Below are 21,696 nucleotides of genomic sequence, written 5' to 3' on the forward strand. Positions count from 1 at the left end.
ATCACTGATGTAATCTATACAGCTCTCAATCACTTCTTCTGTAGTGTATCCCTCCATGATTGAACCCTCTGGGTGAGCGCGATTTCGCACATAACCTTTTAATACTCCCAGGTATCGCTCCAACTGAAACATATGATGTAAATATAGTGGCCCTAATATTTTTATCTGATCCACGAGATGTATGATTAGGTGTACTTGCATATCAAAAAATGATGGAGGAAAACACATTTCAAGCTTGCACATAGTCTCGATGATGTATGCCTTTAGATAGTCCAAGTCTTCTAAAGCTATTACTTTTTGTGAAACCACATTGAAAAAGTAACACAAGCGTGTGATGACAACTTTGACATGCTCTGTTTTGAGGGCTCTTACCGCAATTGGGAGGAACACCGTCATCATCACATGGCAGTCATGAGAGTTGTAGCCAAATAGAGACAAGTCCTTCATCCTGACTAGTTTGCTGATATTGGATGAGAAACTTGTGGGCACTTTGACCCCACGCAAACATTTGCAAATCTGTGTTCTCTCCTCAACTGATAAGTTGTAGCTAGCTGGGGGGTGGCAAGGCTTCCCTTTGCCACTATCCACTGGATGAAGTTCTGATCTGATTTGAAGATCTACTAGATCATTGTGTGATTTAAGTTCGTCCTTTGTCTTGGCATGCCCAACAAGGTTCCAATGATGCTGTCAAAAACATTATTTGTTACATGCATCAAATCAATGTTGTGGCAAATTTCCATATCCTTCCAGTATGGGAGGTACTTGAAAAAAATTGATTGCTTCTTGAAAGTTGTGTAAGTTGAAGGGTCAGTACTCTTTCTCTTTTCTACTTTGTTTTTTCCCTTTCCGAATACAACGTGAATGTTCTTTACAATTTCAAAAACAAGTTTCCCACTATAAGGATTTGGTGCACCTTGACTTTCCAGTTCATTGTTAAATTCCTCTTACATCTTTCGGTACTTATGCTGCTTCATCAAGAACCATCTGTGTCCCATGAACACCAACTTCTTGGATGATTTAAGGTACATGGAAGCAGTTCCATCGACGCACACTACACAACCATTCTTTCCTTTAGTCTTTTGCCCTGATAGTGTGGCGCCACCGGGAGAATCATGGATGGTAACAAATATAATTGCTCTTATGTTAAAATACTCATGACAATACTCATCCCATATTCGAACTCTTTCATTCCAGAGCTTTGTCATATCTTCCATTAGAGGTTCTAGGAACACATCAATATCAACACCAGCTGATTTCGGACCTTGAATAAGAATAGTAAACATAATGTACTTTCTTTTGTGACACAGCCATGATGGAAGGTTGTACATCGTTAAAGTCACGGGCCAGGTGCTATGTACACTTCTTTTTTCACTAAATGGATTCATTCCGTCTGTATATGTACCCAAAGCAAATCTTACATTTCTGGTTTCTTTGGCAAACTCAGGATACATAAGATCAAAATTTCTCCATTGTGATGCATCAGCAGGGTGTCAAATTTGTTTGTTACTCTGCTTACCTCTCATCGTCATGGCCAGTTCGTTGGCCATGTTCTGCTTGGTGGCATCAACTGGAATTCTGGATATGCTGCATTTAGTGTATTTGTTTATTATGTTTTCCTTTGTATATGAATGCTGCAGCGAACTACATTGGCCAGTGTTCAGAGCACTGCTACATTATGCCATGAGAAAATGCCTTGTTTTTTTGGTTATGGATAGTGTTTGTGACTTTAGCTCTTGATAGATATACCACATCAACACATATTGTTCCCTTGCTTGTTTAGAGCCTTCTTATTGCATCATGCTTATCCATGATATGTTATCTATCTAATCTGTAGTTTTGCAATATAATGTCTTTTGATATTTTTGTATCTTCCCTAATGTTTGCACCTTTTTAGAGAAATGAGGCTGATGTGCCCATGGATCGACGACCAAGCCTCTCAAAAAGGTTGCAGGCAAGAGGTTCGGTCGATATCGATAAACTTATCTATTTCTCTTAGTCCCATATTGTGTGAGGTACTAAATATAAGGCATGGAAACAACTTATGTGCAGGACTCGCCAATTCCCGAAGGAAACTACTAGAAAGCTTTCCATAGGTGGATACGATGAAGAGGATGGTGCTGATGCCTACACAGATGGTCCTGATATACCTTGGTAACTCCACTTACTTCCCAGCCCTTTAGAGATGATATAGCTATTTTTAGCCGGTTGTTTTCTAGCACTGGTCTGTACCGCGGATCGATGTGTGAACAAATGAATTAGAACACCGCGCTTTAAAAGGGTAAAACTAAAGATTAAAACTAACCACTTAAACAACCATCATTATGATGGCTTCCTCCTGAACTAAGACCATTTTCCGTTCATATGCAATATGCTACAATCATAGGGTTATGTGCAGATTCTTAGAAAACAGTGAAGTTGGAAACATTGGGAGAGTTATGTTGCCAATAGCAGATGCCTACACTTGCATATCCAGTTAATTAATTAGGCTTTACTCTCTCATATGTTCACTGTGTACATACCGGTGATACCTACTGGCAGGTGAACCCTTCTACAGTACACCATAGCTACCTAGAATCATGTTTATCCATGTAGAAGCGTTGTTTTGCTGCTCACTTCCTTAGGGTCACCGGGTTTGAATGTTCTTCTTACAATATAATTTTTAAGGTAGAATCAGCTAGTTCAAAACTATGAATTCTTTTGATATTGAAGAATACTGAATAGTTGTCTATACTCCTAAACATGAATGCGTACAACAATTTTCTTCGGTTAAATCATGTGTTACTCCTTTATAGAAAGTAACAATAGTATCAACACAACGTATGATGCATTAGAATGAGAACATGTTGTTTTATTCGTAGTGTGCTCATTGCCCTAGTTTAGGTCTTCCACCTCCACAGTCGCGCATGGGATCAAGCTCCTCACTGTTGTTGCTTTCGTTAACCCTACCTCCAAAGACTCTTGAAGTGTCCTAGAGAATCATGACACCATCGCTACTCATCTGAACAAAAAATATTCTCATCGTGCTCTAAAACACTCGTAATGTTACCTCTAAATTGTTGGTTTCCTAGAAGATTTTAGTGGAAGTGTAGTTGGTTCAGCTTGGGAACAAAAGTTGAAAAGAGAAGGTAGGTATCACTGGTGGGGACATGTTAAATCTGTTTTAAAAAACTGCACCTGCGCATCACAAATGATCCTCGAAGATTTTAGTGGAAGTGTAGTTGGTTCAGCTTGGGAACAAAAGTTGAAAAGAGAAGGTAGGTATCACTGGTGGGGACATGTTAAGCTGTTTAGAAAAATTGTACCTGCGCATCACCAATGATAGGCAATGAACCAACACATAAGGCAGTTTCCCCTTTTATTTCAAAGCATATATAGCTGCATGACACACCTATATTTTTAACAACAAGAGAACTGACCATGGTAGCACAGCTAAAGTAGCGACCAAATCATAGTAAAAATGCTTATTGTTAGGGTACACAGTCTGATTTGCACGGCTATGCAATTCCTTTTGGTATGTAGTCTGATTTGCAAATGAGCATGGGCAAAACAACAGTTCTGTCAGTGATATTGTGAATAGGTAAGCCATACCAGACAAATGACAAAATGTTTGAACGGCATTTATAATTAGCTGATCTAGTTTCCCATGAACAACTAAGTCATTTGCCACAGATAAATATGGTCCTGAGGTGAGTGATGGGCTAAATGGCCAGTTCAAATATGTAGATATCCCTATACAGTCTCTAAAATACATGACAAGTACGCTATCAGCGTGCCTTCAACTTCTAGGATCTTCAAAATCATCAAAACATTCTCCAGTTGCAGAAACTGTTTGAGCTTCTTCTGAATCATAAACTGTGATGCCCTTTTTTCAACTTCATTTGTCTTATTGTTTGCATAGTCTTATCGACCTAGGGATCTATGCTTCATGCTATAATAGTATGTCATACATAAAGTTTTCTTGGTGCTCAGAAGCTCACATATGTAAACATTATAGGTTCATGTGCAGTCTTCAGCTCTTCGTTGTGCATCTCTTATTGAAATGCCTGCTTCGAGTTACTTGCCAGTTTATTTTCCAGGAATCAACCAATAGCAAAAATGTTTATTTTTGTGTATCTGACATAAAGAACTTTTTTCCCTTCTGCAGATCCGATGAAGATGCCATCTAGACAAAAGATAAAGGATCTTTTGCTTTTGTGCTCCTAGAAACTATGCAGTTGATACTTTTTTTATCAACTTCTACCTTCCATCCTGGTTGATGAAACTTTGTGTTTTTGCGTCTGTTAAAACATTGTAGAGGACATGTTGGTCTACTTCTACCTTATCCTCTGTAGTTATGCTTGTCTTGTGTACCTGGAGCATCTTGTTGACCCCCTTGACTTTGGGCCTTCAGTGATAGTATCAGGACCCTAACATATCGACCGATTTTTTTGCATTTTAAACCCTTTGTAAAAAAATCACGTATAGACCTCTAACAATATTCTCGTTTTTTGGACCCTTTGCTCAGCGCCATTACCTACGGCGCCGATGTAACACTAATCGGCGCCATAGACCATGACGCTGAGGTATCAACTTCATTGGCATCTGGATGCTGCGCTGGCGCTTACGTGGCGTGACCTCGGCATCATAGATCATGGCGCCGAGGTATCAACCTTGCTCGTATAGTTGTCCATTTGTGCTCAGCTGCATAGGAAAGCAGCAATGATAGCCGGCTTTCGCTGCATCAGCAGCCTCTAGGCAATGGACAACATCATGACGTCTTCTGGACGTGCAACGCGAGGCAATAAGAGAAGTATTTATTTGATCGTCTAAATCAGAAAAGCGCATTAAAAGTATTTATTTGTTTTTGTGTCGATTCGCTTTCTACCGTCAAGTATTTATTTTCTGGATCGGAAAAGTATTTATGTGATTTTTTTAGAAATAATAGAACTATTTATTTTAGGACGTCAAGAGTATTCAAATAACTTTAAAAAGAGCCCTATAGTAGTATTGTAGCACCCAACGTAGATGGTAGTGTGTAGCCCTTACAGGACCTAGAGCTAGCTACTCGATTTAAAGTGAGTAGCTAATACATAAGCATGTATTTCCTTCAAAAAAGCTTAGAGAACTGAAAGAGTGAGGCAGAGGAATTGCAGAGAACATGATGTGTGTACTTGTGCGTTTGTGTATGCGTGCTTGGAGCCATGCAAATTAACGCAATCTGCCCTCTGCCTCGCGTCGCACGTCTAGAAGACGTCATGTTGTTGTCCATTGTCTAGGGGCTGCTGTTGCACGCCATCGCCTATGTAAATGTCACAAACAGCGAAAGTCGATCATTATTGCTGCTTTCCCATGCAGCTGAACATGAACGGACAGCTATGCGAGCGAGGTTGATACCTCGGCGCCATGATCTATGGCGCCGAGGTCACGCCACGTAAGGGCCAACACAACAACCAGATGCCAACGAGATTGATACCTCGGCGCCATGTTCTATGGCACCGATCAGTGTTACCTCGGCGCCATGTTCTATGACATCGATCAGTGTTACCTCGGCGCCGTAGGTCATGACGCCGAGCAAAGGGTCCAAAAACGAGAATGTTTTTTAGAGGTCTAAACGTGATTTTTTCGTATAAGGGGCTAAAATTCAAAAAATTCGGACATATCGACAACCAGGTATGATGGCTGGTAGATGTGAAACATGACCGTGTGGTGTAACATATGGATGGACCGTGTTGAACCTTGTATGGAACATATGTTGTGGTCCTACTTTGGTATATGCAAATATGTAAGATATCGGTTGTATTCCGTGTTTGTGAGAATAGACAAACATAACACCGTTGCGCGTGTGTCGCAAGAGGTTCCTGAATAGGAGGGCGCACAAAGCGCACCTCCTGTTCTAGTAATAATAATATAGAGAGATATGTGACCTATGTCATATCATTCACTTTATTTTTCTAGAAAATATAGAAGAAAGCAAAAGTTTATATTTCAAGCCTCCAAGGGCTTCACATCTAGATACACAGGTATTAGTGAGAGCACCTAGAGGGGGGGTGAATAGGTGATCCTGTAGAACTTCAAAAACTTAAGCCACAAAACTTGGTTAATTGTTAGCACAGTAATTTGCCAAGTGGCTAGAGAAGGATCTCAACACAACACAATAACCAAGAGATATCAATCACAGAGATGGCACAGTGGTTATCCCGTGGTTCGGCCAAGACCAACACTTGCCTATTCCACGTTGTGGCGTCCCAACGGACGAGGGTTGCAATCAACCCCTCTCAAGCGGTCCAAAGACCAACTTGAATACCACGGTGTTGCTTTGCTTCTCTTAATCCCGTTTGCGAGGAATCTCCACAGCTTGGAGCCTCTCGCCCTTACACAGGATGTTCACGAAGAATCACAGAGCAAGGGAGGGATTAGCAACTCACACACGACACAAAGATCACAGCGAATACGCACACGCAAAACCCAGACTTAAGCTCAAGAGACTAGCACACTAGAACGGAGCTCAAATCACTAGAATGTCGAACAAGTGCGCAAGAATGAAGTGTGAGTGATCAATGATGCTCAAAGGATGCTTGGTGTCCTCCTCCATGCGCCTAGGGGTCTCTTTTATAGCCCCAATGCAGCTAGGAGCCGTTGAGCACAAATCTGGAAAGCCATTCTTGCCTTCTGTCATCGGGGGCACCGGACAGTCCGGTGCCCGATTTCCTTCCTTAAATAGCGAAGCCGACCGTTGGCAGACTTGGAGCCGTTGGCGCACCGGACATGTCCGGTGCCATCTTCTAGCCGTTGGCTCGGCCACGTGTCCCGCGCAGATTGCGCGGCCGACCGTTGGCCCGACCGACCGTTGGCTCACCGGACAGTCCGGTGCACACCGGGACAGTCCGGTGAATTTTAGCCGTGCGTCGCCGGTGAATTCCCGAGAGCGGCCACTTCGCTCGAGCCAGCCTGGCGCACCGGACACTGTCCGGTGCTCCCAGACTCAGCAGATTCTTGGCTGCTCGAGCCAAGACATTTCCAATTGGATTTTACCTGTTTCCAGCACTTAGACACAATACATTAGTCCATAAAACAATGTACTAAGTCTGAGAAACATACCTTTATCCTTGATTTGTACTTTGTCCACCTTTTTACACTTAAGCACTTGTGTTGGGCACTTAAACCACCAAAATACTTAGAAATGGCCCAAGGGCACATTTCCCTTTCAATCTCCCCCTTTTTGGTGATTTATGCCAACACAATATAAAGCAAGTAGAACAAGTACAAAATCAAATTAAATTAGAACTCAAAATTGTTTTGTTTCACTTTGACATATATGGATCACTCTATGCCACCACTTGGTTTGTTTTTGCAAATCCAACTCAAATTTCTATCTCTAAGTCAAATACACATGTTAAGACATAAAGAGAGTCATTCCAAGAGAAATTAATTCAAGATTTCAAAAACTCCCCTTTTTCCCATAATCAATACTTCTCCCCACAAGAAGCCAACTTTTGACAAGAGAGACAACAAAAGAGTTTTGACAAACCAAAAGCTCTATTCTACTGTTTTCAAAATCTCTCAAGTGGTAGCTGATCCATTTATCGCTTTGGCCTTTATTCTCTCCCCCTTTGGCATCAAGCACCAAAACGGGATCAATCTTGGCCCATTAACCCCATTGCCTCACCAAAATCTTCAACTAAGAGCAGATAGGCAATAAGAGTATAAAGATGAACTTGGAAGAGTTACTCTTTTCATCGGAGTGCAGTGGAAGTCTTGCCTTCTCCAAGTCCACCTTTTTCCCTTTTAATTATCCTTGGAGACTAAAACAACCAAACTCAAGTACATGGTTGTCTCAAAGGGTCAAGTTGTGGCACAGCTCCCCCTAAATATGTGCATCACTTGCAAACAGGACTTGTGAGGTCCAGGGAGTGTTTGTACAACTTGAGCACCACAATAAGCAACAAAATGCAGAATCATGATCAAAAGCATAAACACATGTATGCTACATTTCAATCCAAGTTCCGCGAATCTAAGATATTGAGCTCACTACGCAGCCTGCAAAAGGTCTTCTCATCTAGAGGCTTGGTAAAGATATCGGCTAGCTGGTTCTCGGTGCTAACATGAAACACTTCGATATCCCCCTTTTGTTGGTGGTCTCTCAAAAAGTGATGCCGGATGTCAATGTGCTTTGTGCGGCTGTGCTCAACGGATTTTCCGCTATTCGGATAGCACTCTCATTATCACATAGGAGTGGGACTTTGCTCAGATTGTAGCCAAAGTCCCTGAGGGTTTGCCTCATCCAAAGTAGTTGCGTGCAACACTGTCCTGCGGCAACGTACTCGGCCTCAGCGGTGGATAGGGCAACGGAGGTTTGTTTCTTAGAGTTCCATGACACCAGGGACCTTCCTAAGAATTGGCACGTCCCCGATGTACTCTTCCTATCTACCTTACATCCAGCATAGTCGGAATCTGAGTACCCCATCAAGTCAAAGTTAGACCCCTTTGGATACCAGATCCCGAAGCAAGGCGTAGCGACTAAATATCGAAGAATTCGCTTCACAGCCACTAAGTGACACTCCTTCGGATCGGATTGAAATCTAGCACACATGCATACGCTAAGCATAATATCCGGTCTACTAGCACATAAATAAAGCAAAGAACCTATCATGGACCGGTATGCTTTTTGATCAACGGACTTACCTCCTTTGTTGAGGTCGGTGTGTCCGTCGGTTCCCATCGGTGTCTTTGCGGGCTTGGCGTCCTTCATCCCAAACCTCTTTAGCAAATCTTGTGTGTACTTCGTTTGGGAGATGAAGGTACCGTCCTTGAGTTGCTTCACTTGGAACCCAAGGAAGTAGGTCAACTCGCCCATCATTGACATCTCGAATTTCTGCGTCATCACCCTGCTAAACTCTTCACAAGACTTTTGGTTAGTAGAACCAAATATTATGTCGTCGACATAAATTTGGCATACAAAAAGATCACCATCGCAAGTCTTAGTAAAAAGAGTTGGATCGGCTTTCCCAACCTTGAAAGCATTAGCAATTAAAAAGTCTCTAAGGCATTCATACCATGCTCTTGGGGCTTGCTTAAGTCCATAGAGCGCCTTAGAGAGCTTACACACGTGGTCGGGGTACCGTTCATCCCCGAAGCCAGGGGGTTGCTCCACGTACACCTCCTCCTTGATCGGCCCGTTGAGGAAAGCGCTCTTCACATCCATTTGGTACAACCTGAAGGAATGGTGAGCGGCATATGCTAGCAAGATGCGAATTGACTCTAGCCTAGCCACAGGAGCAAAAGTCTCCTCAAAGTCCAAACCTGCGACTTGGGCATAACCTTTTGCCACAAGTCGAGCCTTGTTCCTTGTCACCACCCCGTGCTCGTCCTGTTTATTGCGGAACACCCACTTGGTTCCCACAACATTTTGCTTGGGACGAGGCACCAGTGTCCAAACTTCATTGCGCTTGAAGTTGTTGAGTTCCTCCTGCATGGCCAACACCCAGTCCGGATCTAGCAAGGCCTCTTCTACCCTGAAAGGCTCAATAGAAGAGACAAAAGAGTAATGCTCACAAAAATTAACTAATCTCAAGCGAGTAGTTACTCCCTTGCTAATATCACCCAATATCTGGTCGACGGGATGATCCCTTTGAATCGTTGCTCGAACTTGGGTTAGAGGTGCCTGAGGTGCTTCTTCCTTTTCAACTTGAACATCCTGTGCTCCCCCTTGATCATGCGCCTCCTCTTGAGGTACCTGTTCGTCACCTTGGGTTGAGGGATGCACCATAGTTGAGGAAGACGGTTGATCTTGCTCCAAATGTTCTTGAGGCCGTACATCTCCAATCGCCATGGTGCGTATCGCAGCCGTTGGAACGTCTTCTTCATCTACATCATCAAGATCAACAACTTGCTCTCTTGGAGAGCCATTAGTCTCATCAAATACAACGTCGCTAGAGACTTCAACCAAACCCGATGATTTGTTGAAGACCCTATACGCTTTTGTATTTGAATCATAACCTAATAAAAACCCTTCTACGGCTTTGGGAGCAAATTTGGAATTCCTACCCTTCTTCACTAGGATGTAGCATTTACTCCCAAAAACACGAAAATACGATACATTAGGTTTGTTACCGGTTAGCAGCTCATACGACGTCTTCTTGAGGAGGCGGTGAAGGTAAACCCTGTTGATGGCGTGGCAAGCCGTGTTCACGGCTTCCGACCAAAAGCACTCGGGGGTCTTGAATTCTTCAAGCATAGTCCTCGCCATATCTATGAGCGTCCTGTTCTTTCTCTCTACCACACCATTTTGCTGAGGTGTGTAGGGAGCGGAGAACTCGTGCTTGATCCCCTCCTCCTCAAGAAACTCCTCCACTTGAAGGTTCTTGAATTCGGACCCGTTGTCGCTCCTTATCTTCTTAACTTTGAGCTCAAACTCATTTTGAGCTCTCCTTAGGAAGCGCTTGAGGGTCCCTTGGGTTTCAGACTTATCCTGCAAAAAGAACACCCAAGTGAAGCGGGAAAAGTCATCAACGATAACTAGACCATACTTACTTCCTCCTATGCTCAGATAGGCGACGGGTCCGAAGAGGTCCATATGTAGCAGCTCCAGGGGTCTTGATGTTGTCATCACATTTTTGGTGTGATGAGAGCCTCCCACCTGTTTCCCTGCTTGACAAGCTGCACAAGGTCTATCTTTTTCGAAATGAACATTGGTTAGACCTATCACGTGTTCTCCCTTTAGAAGCTTGTGGAGGTTCTTCATCCCCACATGTGCTAAGCGGCGATGCCACAGCCAGCCCATGCAAGTCTTAGCCATTAAGCATGCATCTAGACCGGCCTCTTCTTTTGCAAAATCAACTAAGTAAAGCTTGCCGTCTAGAATACCCTTAAAAGCTAGTGAACCATCACATCTTCTAAAGACAGACACATCTACATTTGTAAACAAACAGTTATATCCCATATTGCATAATTGACTAACAGATAGCAAATTATATCCAAGAGACTCTACTAAAAACACATTAGAGATAGAGTGCTCATTTGAGATTGCAATTTTACCTAACCCTTTTACCTTGCCTTGATTCCCATCACCGAATATTATTGAATCTTGGGAATCTTTATTCTTGACGTAGGAGGTGAACATCTTCTTCTCCCCCGTCATATGGTTTGTGCATCCGCTGTCAATAATCCAGCTTGAACCCCCGGATGCATAAACCTGCAAGGCAAATTTAGGCTTGGGTCTTAGGTACCCAACTCATGTTGGGTCCTGCAAGGTTAGCACAAATATCCTTAGGGACCCAAATGCAAGTTTTGTCTCCCTTGCATCTTGCCCCTAATTTTCTAGCAACTATCTTCCTATCCTTTCTACAAATAGCAAAAGAAGCATTTAAAGCATGATATATTGTAGAAGGTTCATTAACTTTCCTAGTAACATTCACGACATTTCTCCTAGGCATATTATCATTTCTCCTACCAACATTTCTATCATGCACATAAGAAGAACTAGAAGCAAACATTGCATGAGAATCAAAGACATTATATTCATTACAACTCCTATAAGCATTTCTAGGTTGTCTTTTATCACAGTACATAAAGGCATGGTTCTTTTGCACACTACTAGCCATAGGGGCCTTTCCTTTCTCCTTGGTGGAGATGGGAGCCTTATGGCTTGTCAAGTTCTTGGCTTCCCTCTTGTAGCCAAGTCCATCCTTAATTGAGGGGTGTCTACCAATCGTGTAGGCATCCCTTGCAAATTTTAGCTTGTCAAATTCATTCTTGCTAGTCTTAAGTTGGGCATTAAGACTAGCTAATTCATCATTTAATTTGGAAATTGAAACTAAATGATCACTACAAGCATCAATGTCAAAATCTTTACACCTATTACAAGTTTCAACAATTTCTACACAAGAATTAGATTTACTAGCTACTTCTAGTCTAGCATTTAAATCATCATTAAAACTCTTTAACTTAGCAATAGTTTCATGACAAGAAGATAGTTCACTAGAGAGCATTTCATTTCTCTTAATTTCTAGAGCAAGAGATTTCTGAGCTTCTACAAATTTATCATGTTCTTCATACAACAAATCCTCTTGCTTTTCTAAAAGTATATTCCTATCATTCAAGGCATCAATCAATTCATTAATTTTGTCTACCTTGGTTCTATCTAATCCCTTGAATAAGCATGAGTAATCTATCTCATCATCATCACTAGACTCATCCTCACTTGAAGAAGCATAAGTACTAGTATTATGAGTGCTTACTTTCTTCTCCCTTGCCATGAGGCAAGAGTGTCGCTCGTTGGGGAAGAGGGATGACTTGTTGAAGGCGGTGGCGGCGAGTCCTTCATTGTCGGAGTCGGACGAAGAGCAGTCCGAATCCCACTCCTTGCCAAGATGAGCCTCGCCCTTTGCCTTCTTATAGTTCTTCTTTTTCTCCCTCTTGTTCCCTTGATCCTGATCACTATCATTGTCGGGACAGTTAGCAATAAAATGACCAAGCTTACCGCATTTGAAGCATGAGCGCTTCCCCTTGGCTTTGGTCTTGCTTGGCTGTCCCTTGCGACCTTTAAGCACCGTCTTGAATCTTTTGATGATGAGAGCCATCTCTTCATCATTAAGTCCGGCCGCCTCAATCTGTGCCACCTTGCTAGGTAGCGCCTCCTTGCTTCGTGTTGCCTTGAGAGCAAGGCGTTGCGGCTTGTTGATCGGACCATTCAAGGCGTCGTCCACGTACCTCGCCTCCTTGATCATCATTCGCCCTCTAACGAATTTCCCAAGAACTTCTTCGGGCGACATCTTGGTGTACCTGGGATTTTCACGTATATTGTTTACCAAATGAGGATCAAGAATGGTAAATGACCTTAGCATTAGGCGGACGACGTCGTGATCCGTCCATCGCGTGCTCCCGTAGCTCCTTATTTTGTTGATGAGGGTCTTGAGCCGATTGTATGTTTGTGTCGGCTCCTCGCCCCTTATCACCGCGAACCGTCCAAGCTCGCCCTCCACCAACTCCATTTTGGTGAGCAAGGTGACGTCGTTTCCCTCATGAGAGATCCTGAGGGTGTCCCAGATCTGCTTGGCATTGTCCAAGCCGCTCACCTTGTGATACTCGTCCCTGCATAAAGAGGCTAGCAACACAGTAGTAGCTTGTGCATTTTTATGAATCTGTTCATTAATAAACACAGGGCTATCCGAGCTATCAAATTTCATTCCACTTTCCACAATCTCCCAAGTGCTTGGATGGAGAGAAAACAGGTGAGTACGCATTTTGTGGCTCCAAAATCCGTAATCCTCTCTATCAAAGTGAGGGGGCTTGCCAAGTGGAATGGGGAGCAATTGAGCATTTGAACTATGCGGGATGCGCGAATAATCGAAAGAAAAGTTTGAGTTAACCGTCTTTCGTCTATCGTAGTCGTCGTCGTCCTTTTGGGAGGAGGAAGATTCGTCGCTGTCGTAGTAGACAATTTCCTTGATGCGCCTTGTCTTCTTCTTCCTCCCGTCTTTTCTTTTGTGGCCCGAGCCTGAGTCGGTGGGCCTGTCATCATTGAGCTCGTTGACGAAGGTCTCCTTCTCCTTGTCGTTGATCACCATCCCCTTGCCCTTAGGATCCATCTCTTCGGGCGGTTAGTCCCTTTCTTGAAGAGAACGACTCTGATACCAATTGAGAGCACCTAGAGGGGGGTGAATAGGTGATCCTGTAGAACTTCAAAAACTTAAGCCACAAAACTTGGTTAATTGTTAGCACAGTAATTTGCCAAGTGGCTAGAGAAGGATCTCAACACAACACAATAACCAAGAGATATCAATCACAGAGATGGCACAGTGGTTATCCCGTGGTTCGGCCAAGACCAACACTTGCCTATTCCACGTTGTGGCGTCCCAACGGACGAGGGTTGCAATCAACCCCTCTCAAGCGGTCCAAAGACCAACTTGAATACCACGGTGTTGCTTTGCTTCTCTTAATCCCGTTTGCGAGGAATCTCCACAGCTTGGAGCCTCTCGCCCTTACACAGGATGTTCACGAAGAATCACAGAGCAAGGGAGGGATTAGCAACTCACACACGACACAAAGATCACAGCGAATACGCACACGCAAAACCCAGACTTAAGCTCAAGAGACTAGCACACTAGAACGGAGCTCAAATCACTAGAATGTCGAACAAGTGCGCAAGAATGAAGTGTGAGTGATCAATGATGCTCAAAGGATGCTTGGTGTCCTCCTCCATGCGCCTAGGGGTCTCTTTTATAGCCCCAATGCAGTTAGGAGCCGTTGAGCACAAATCTGGAAAGCCATTCTTGCCTTCTGTCATCGGGGGCACCGGACAGTCCGGTGCACACCGGACACTGTCCGGTGCCCGATTTCCTTCCTTAAATAGCGAAGCCGACCGTTGGTAGACTTGGAGCCGTTGGCGCACCGGACATGTTCGGTGCACACCGGACAGTCCGGTGCCATCTTCTAGCCGTTGGCTCGGCCACGTGTCCCGCGCAGGTTGCGCGGCCGACCGTTGGCTCGGCCGACCGTTGGCCCGGCCGACCGTTGGCTCACCGGACAGTCTGGTGCACACCGGACAGTCCGATGAATTTTAGTCGTGCGTCGCCGGTGAATTCCCGAGAGCGGCCACTTCGCTCGAGCCAGCCTGGCGCACCGGACACTGTCCAGTGCACCACCGGACACTGTCCGGTGCACCCAGACTCAGCAGATTCTTGGCTGCTCGAGCCAAGACATTTCCAATTGGATTTTACCTGTTTCCAGCACTTAGACACAATACATTAGTCCATAAAACAATGTACTAAGTCTGAGAAACATACCTTTATCCTTGATTTGTACTTTGTCCACCTTTTTACACTTAAGCACTTGTGTTGGGCACTTAAACCACCAAAATACTTAGAAATGGCCCAAGGGCACATTTCCCTTTCAATTAGTCGACCAGACAAATATCATTATCATATATGTTTCAGTTGAATCCATTGTCGAGACATTTTTTTGGCCACGTCTACTACATTGCATAGAAGTTTTTCATTTTTGATCAAAATTAGCGGTTTTTACAGACTTGTGGATCCAAATTAAGGCTTAAACCAAATTTCAATCTTAATAACATTCTCATCAATTTATGTTCAAACCAGGAGATACATTGAAGGGGAGAAGGTCCTTATTTTTAATTGTGTTGTCTCGCTTTGATGTCTTTCAAGCATCAAAACGAGTGACCAACAATACATAGGGGTGGTAATGGATCGTGAACCAAATGCTTCTTTATAAAATAGTAGGGCCCTAAATAAATTTTAGTTCAAAAACGAATAGAAATAGGACTTGATCCTAATCCGATCTGATCATTAAATTTTATAGTGTAAAATTTGGAGCACATTATCACCCCTAACAATACACCCATCTATGGTCTTAAAAGTTCTATGATTGCTTCCTGTGCACATTCTAGATCATCTTTATTCAGATCATACTTAAATTGTGGCCATCATTAAAAAAAGGTGCCTATCCTATAGGTTCACATTTTTTTCTTAATTATGTTTGAACTGAGATTTAGTGTTTAAGAAGGGATGCCAAGCTACTGGTGATCGATTGCCAAGTGATCTCAAGCAACTGGGAGTGCATGGTCGTAGTGAAATCTTCATCACCACGATACCTTCACCTCTCTTTATTATTCCACTTTTACCTGCTCACCACTTTTCAACTATGATCAACCCAACTCCTTATGATTTGATCAGGAAGAAGAGCCCCTTGCCAGTTTGGTAAAGGAGATCATGGGAGGTAGGAGGATTTTTTTATCACGAATATGTATCTAGAGGAAGAAGCTCCAATAGAGAACACCGACATCATTGTTTTTGAAATAGACATTTCTTTTAGAATACCTCTTCGAATAGATATCTTTTAAGGAGTGATCTCATCAAGATTAGAGTAGGAATTAGTAACTATCATACATGACCACGAACTGGGCATACACTTTGGCATAAAGAGTGTGAATGGTTGTCATGACAAGGCATCATTTTACTACATCGTTTTACCTTGTGTATGTGTTACGTCTCTAGATTAATAAAAAAACACTAGTTCTTTTCTAATATTATATTTATATTTCATGCTTTAACATGTTATTAGTATTGTGTTTCTCTATGCACTTGCTCGAAAGAGAGGCACGAGCCATTCCATAGGAGATAATGCCAGGCGACGAAAGGGTTTTGTGTCGATTTGTTGCTTGTTCTGCATGAGGACATCAGCACTGACATCGCCAAATTATGATGTATTGCTGCTTATCACGCCCAATTAGCGAAGTCGGCTCGACAGTTTAGCCAAGTTAGGCTAGATAGGCAAGGATTTCCAACGGGTTCTCAAGTCCATGAGCGCTTGTTCCGATTCAGAGAAAATGGAAATAATATATACAAACTCAATAATAGTTCTTTGCATCAAACATCAATCAATTCGATTTGGTTCTGAATGCTTCAGGTGGGCCTCGATTCAGCCAACTTCTTGTTGCATCAGAAGTTGTACTTTCTACTTTTTAAGTACTCTAGCCTAGTGGATAATTTGTATGTGAACGTTTGGATGGGGATTGGATAGGGAAATAAAAATGGGTTGAGACAAAAGAAGAGGGCATGAGATGGGTGTAGTCTTTATTTATCTATCCCTATCTTCAATTCAATTATCCAAACATGGAATCAAATGATCCCAGCCTTATTTCCCACTTCCTAAATTGAAGGCCATGTTGACTTGGAAAAATTTGGGCATAATCTGTTGTTAAGCTCTGCCACTGTATTGAAAGAAAATAAGTTCCCTAGAAATATCAAAAGCGAATCACATTTTGAATAAAATGAATGCAACTAAAAGGGGCAACAAAAAAAAGGCTTAAACACGTGATCAGAATACATGGAACAAGCTTTTGACAATAAATATGATCTACTGGTGGCAACAAGTCGTTTTACAATATATGTAAAACGATACATAATATGCTAATAGAAAAGTAAATAGACCCACACAACATACAATTGTTTGTGCGTAACACAGCCAGGTTAGCCAGGACCAACTTTGGAGATGTCATAGTGCTCGCTGAGGTTAGCCAGGTACTGGTTGAAGTCCTGCATGCGGTCCTTGTACGACTTGTTTGCGACTTTAGCCATCTTCTTCATGTCGATCTTCTGCTTCTGTTCCATGTAGCTGCGCTCTGCTGGTGTGAGATAGTTATAGTCAGAATGTGGGTTCCTTTCGTCTCCATTCTTATCAAATTCAGTCTGAGACGACTCCTCACGCTGGTACTTCTTCTTTTTCTTTACTCCACCATCCTTCACGTTCAGCGCTTTACCCTTCAGCTGCAGCCGTCCTCCAACGACGCTTTGGTATTCCAACATCTTGATGTAACAAAGAAATTTAGTAAAATTATAGAGAGATTGATAGAGACTGCTGTTGAGCACGAGAGATGGAACCGCGAAATTTGTAAAGAGACTGCCGAACCGAACGGGATTGCTGGAGAAATATATATTACCAAGGCAAACGGGATTACATCGTTCAGAGTGTCCGTGTCCGAGTCCGAGCTCCTGTTCCACGCGGTGTCCGTGTCCGAGTCCGAGCTCCTGTTCCACGCGGTGTCCGTGTTCGTGTCCCAGTCCGAGCTCCTGTTCCAAGCGGTTTTTGGCCGTTGAGCAGAGCACTCGCCGTTGAGCCGTCGCATCTGTGATGCTGCGGCGGTCGCCAAACTCGTCGTGCCTGCAGTCGGATTTGGCTCCACGGGTACGCCTATGTCTCGCCCCTCACCCATCTGCTCCCTCCGCCTCCGGCCATGTGGAATCCCCTCCTCTTCCCTCTCCAAAAAATCTGCGACCGGTCTTCTCACCGTTGAGCACTCGCACAGCGCCGTCGTCCTGCTGCTGCTGTTCCAGGTCATCGTGTAGGTACCGCCAACCACCTATATCTGGCCTTCGACAGCGGATTTCATTTCCCCTCTCTCGGTTCTATAGGGCCTAGCTGCGAGGGGCTCCTGTTCCCTCTGGAATCCATCGCCGAGCAACCTCTAGCCAACGTATAGTTTCTCTGCTCCGATCTGCTCACCAATTGTTCACCTGCTCGGCAGCACCTACCGATCCACCGTCTTTTTTTTTTGTCCTTTGTAGGGCTCTTCTGCTGCGGATCCGGCCAAAGCGCGGTAGTCTGGAACCAGTGTTGCTTTTTTCGTGTGCAACGTTCGTAGGTGAGCTGCCCGTTCGAGCGTCGTAGTTCTGTGTGTTCCATGTCGTCAATGCTCTGCTCAGTACTCTAGCCATGCAGATTTGTCGCTTACGAAAGTTACGAACCATTTTTATGGGTTTTCCGTCTTTGTTTTTTTTTATGGTTGTCATATTTAGCCTAAGTGTCTTGTATATGGTTTCGTTCAATTTATTGGTTTACTGGCACTTTCACTCACCTTTGCCGGTGCTGAAAAATGGTCTGTTTTCCTTTGTATATAAATGTTTCAGAAAGTTGCATCGGCCAGTGTTTAGATGGCTGCTACATTATGCCAAGCAAAAGTTCCTGTTTTCTTTTGTGTTCTGGATAGCATTCGGAGCACTTTTGGATTTTGCCACAAAATGCCTCTTTTGTGTGTGTGTGGAGCGGGTTATGGATGGTTTCTTCTGGTAGATAGATGATTGATTTTGATAGAAAATGGAGCCTCATTTCTATCTTTTCCCCATCCTATGTACTGTTACTTTTGCTCGCGCATTACGCGAGTGTTTAATCAATTAATCAATACATGTGAATTTTTGCGAGCACCGTGTGGTTGCACGAATGTTTATTTAATATTCAATACATGTGAATTTTTGCGGGGCACCGTGTGTATGTGTAAGCAGCTACTAATCTGGTGGACTGAACTGATCCATTATAGGACATGCTCAGAAAGGGAAAGTTTAGACTTACAACTTTTTGCACGAGGGTAGGTAGGTTGCTAAGTCGAGCGAGCTCATGGTCGCAGGCTTGATAAAGAGGACCTAAGGCCAAAAAAGAGTGAAATTCGTAGGACTTTCGGTAGGTGGATGATACCCACGGCACATCATTAGCTTCAAACGAACTCTGCTACTTACCTCAAACTGTTGTTACATTGATTGCACGTAGAGCATTAGTGCCTTGTTGATCACCTGAACTGGCAACATTTTGGCAGAAGGATTCAGTAATCCTTGTGGCTAGTCAAGGGATTGATCAACTTCTACCGCTTCTTTTAAAAAATCATGTTTAGCCTTTTGGACAACTTAATAGTATTTTTGGACCATTTGCTCGACACCATATGCCATGGCGCTGAGCAGGGGCGCATACAGGGGGCTACCTACTCGGTTCGTGGCTCGAGACGTGATATGTATATCTCTGCATGACTTGATTACATTTAGGTCAAAATATATTAAAACTCTAGTAGATTAAATAGACTGGCCTAGGGCATGATTAGATCCTGGATCCGCCCCTGGCACCGAGATCTCAACCATACTAACGTTTACGGGACACACTAGTGACTAACGTGATATATGTCAGCATCATAGATCTTGGTGCCAAGTGTGTGAGCACGGGTTTGTTTCGTTCTGCGCGCACATGTATGTAATGTAGCGTGCGGCACGCTGCTAGCCATGAGACTAGAAATGACAATGGAGAATTCTCCGTCGAGGGTTGAGCCCCCATACCCGTCCCTGCGAGGGAGAAGAATCCTCGTTCCCATCCCCGCGAAGTGTAACAGAGAGGATTTTCCCCCATCCCCGTCCCCGAGCGGGGGATTTTCTCCCCGCGGGAATCCCCGTACCCAATTATGCATGCAACTGAGAGATTATATCGAAACAAAAACTTGAAGTTGAAGGTTAGAATAAAACTACATGCAGTCCTCGAACAAAGTCATTTTCTCTGCACAACAAACTTAACTAAACAAACGCGACTCCTTTTTCTCTAGCTGAAATTACTGCTATGCTTACAATAGCGCTTGGGGGCAAACCAAATATATAAGCACAGAACTACAACTTTTAGAAGAAAAAAACACTTTAGAATTCAAAGTTTCAAACTCACGTGCGGCTGCTCTGGCCTCCACGCATAAGTCAAGGCACCGAGACATATTATCTCGGTGTCGTGGTCTATGACACTGAGCAAAGGGTTTAAAAACGTTATTATATCGTCTAGAGAGCTAAATATGAATTTTTTTCTCTAAAAATGCTAAATTGCAAAAAAAACGGTCACCGCATTTCTTGTGTTCTATAATTTTTTCTCGTTCAGTGAATGTTTCGGTTGGTCCCCGTCGTTTTTCGTAAATTTTTTTCATGAAATTTTTTTGTCCTGTCTTTGATCTATATTTGTATTTTTTGCTAGCAAGTGTCACCGGAAGAATTTTAATAAGCTATTTACTCACTATAGCTATTCTAGATCTTTCTAACGCGGTGTCACGTAGAGCAACTGATGTAGTGTGACGTACTCATGTTAGCTAAAACTGCTTAAGAGGTAAATTAGATGTTTTCAAATTTTTAGGAGAGCATAAAAATTTATTTTTTCAGTGGGTGAGAGTGATTGTAAACATATCTTTCCTAATTGTCAAATGCTTGTTTGGATACATAGGGATTAAATGGGGAAACCTTCAATCGTCATGCATCCAAATAAGTTCTAACTGTAGAGATTTTGATGAAAAATTATCTTTCTACAACTTCTTTAATTGTTTGTCTAAATATAGTTATTTTTATTTATAATTTTTTGTTAGCCAAATATAAAAAACAAGAACGACTCTATAAAATACAAATGAGATATAGAAAATCTGTTAGACAATAAAAAGATATAGAAAATTTTTATATAAAATTTCTATCTCTACTATATTAAAACATTAATTTCAACGGTGGTCATCTTTTTACAAATAACCCCTCACATCTATTTCGAATTAACCCGCAACCAACCTCCACGCCGGCCCACTGACTCTGCCGGGTCATTTGGTTAAATCAGCGTAAAATGTTAAAAAGTGGTTCAAGAGGTGGGGTTTGGAACCCACAACCTGATAGAAGAAGGGCGAACGACACTGGATGAAGCCATCTAACCAGTAGAACATCATGCTCAGATGTTTTTAATATTGAATATATATATGTATATACGATTATTTGTAAAATAAAAAAATATAATTGTGTCGGGCCGGGCAAGCACTATGGGTCAAGCCTACTACCCAAACACGGCATGGTGCTCGTGCTGGGCTGGCCCAAACACTACTAAATGGGCCGTGCCTCGGGCCGGCCCACCAAACACGGTTCATTTGGTCATCTATACCTCCACATCATAATGATGGTCCTTGACTCAATTGTCGCCACCTCATTCGCCATCCTGCTTCTTTTTTCTCTTCCCTCATGCCTTCGCCTTCGCGCCACCCTATTCTCGGCAGAGGGCGTGGGAGCATGTGCCTCCTCTCCGTATTCGTCCGACACCAGTCCCGACACCGACCGGCGCAATGGCTATTGTACGTCCACGAGGACGTTTCACAGCATGCGTGCACCATCGTTTTCGTCATCGTCGGACGTCTCGTTCGCCTTCCCGACCTTCGCCCTGTTCTTCCTCCCTAATCTGCTGCGTCCGCCCACGGTCGTAGCCACGAGCCGACCGACGCTCGTCGACGTGTGTACGGGGCGAGTTGGTCTTGCTCTTAGCCTTTCTCCATGTGTGCCTGAAAGCTCTCTTGTGAGTTTTGGTGTTTGGATGACAACTCAATTAAAGGACTAACAAGTGTGTTGAGTGTTGAACAGGTGCTCAGTGTAAAGCTGATAGGGTTCAACA

At 43.3% G+C, this 21,696-nt stretch overlaps 1 protein-coding gene and 1 long non-coding RNA gene across 2 annotated transcripts; one reads left to right on the forward strand and one right to left on the reverse strand.

Moving 5' to 3' along the window:
- The first annotated feature begins 1,535 nt into the window (after window positions 1-1,535).
- Window positions 1,536-4,407, forward strand: LOC103654042 (uncharacterized). The gene is made up of 3 exons (XR_565878.3): window positions 1,536-1,958; window positions 2,050-2,151; window positions 4,145-4,407. It is a non-coding gene; the product is annotated as an uncharacterized lncRNA (long non-coding RNA).
- A 12,560-nt stretch (window positions 4,408-16,967) lies between these two features.
- Window positions 16,968-17,303, reverse strand: LOC103654043 (protein FAM32A-like). The gene has a single exon (XM_008680862.1). It carries the CDS (start codon window positions 17,301-17,303, stop codon window positions 16,968-16,970), a length of 336 nt encoding a protein of 111 aa, XP_008679084.1.
- Window positions 17,304-21,696: the final 4,393 nt, after the last annotated feature.

The sequence above is a fragment of the Zea mays genome, chromosome 4 (assembly GCF_902167145.1).
Source record: "Zea mays cultivar B73 chromosome 4, Zm-B73-REFERENCE-NAM-5.0, whole genome shotgun sequence".
Classification (NCBI taxonomy): Eukaryota; Viridiplantae; Streptophyta; class Magnoliopsida; order Poales; family Poaceae; genus Zea; species Zea mays.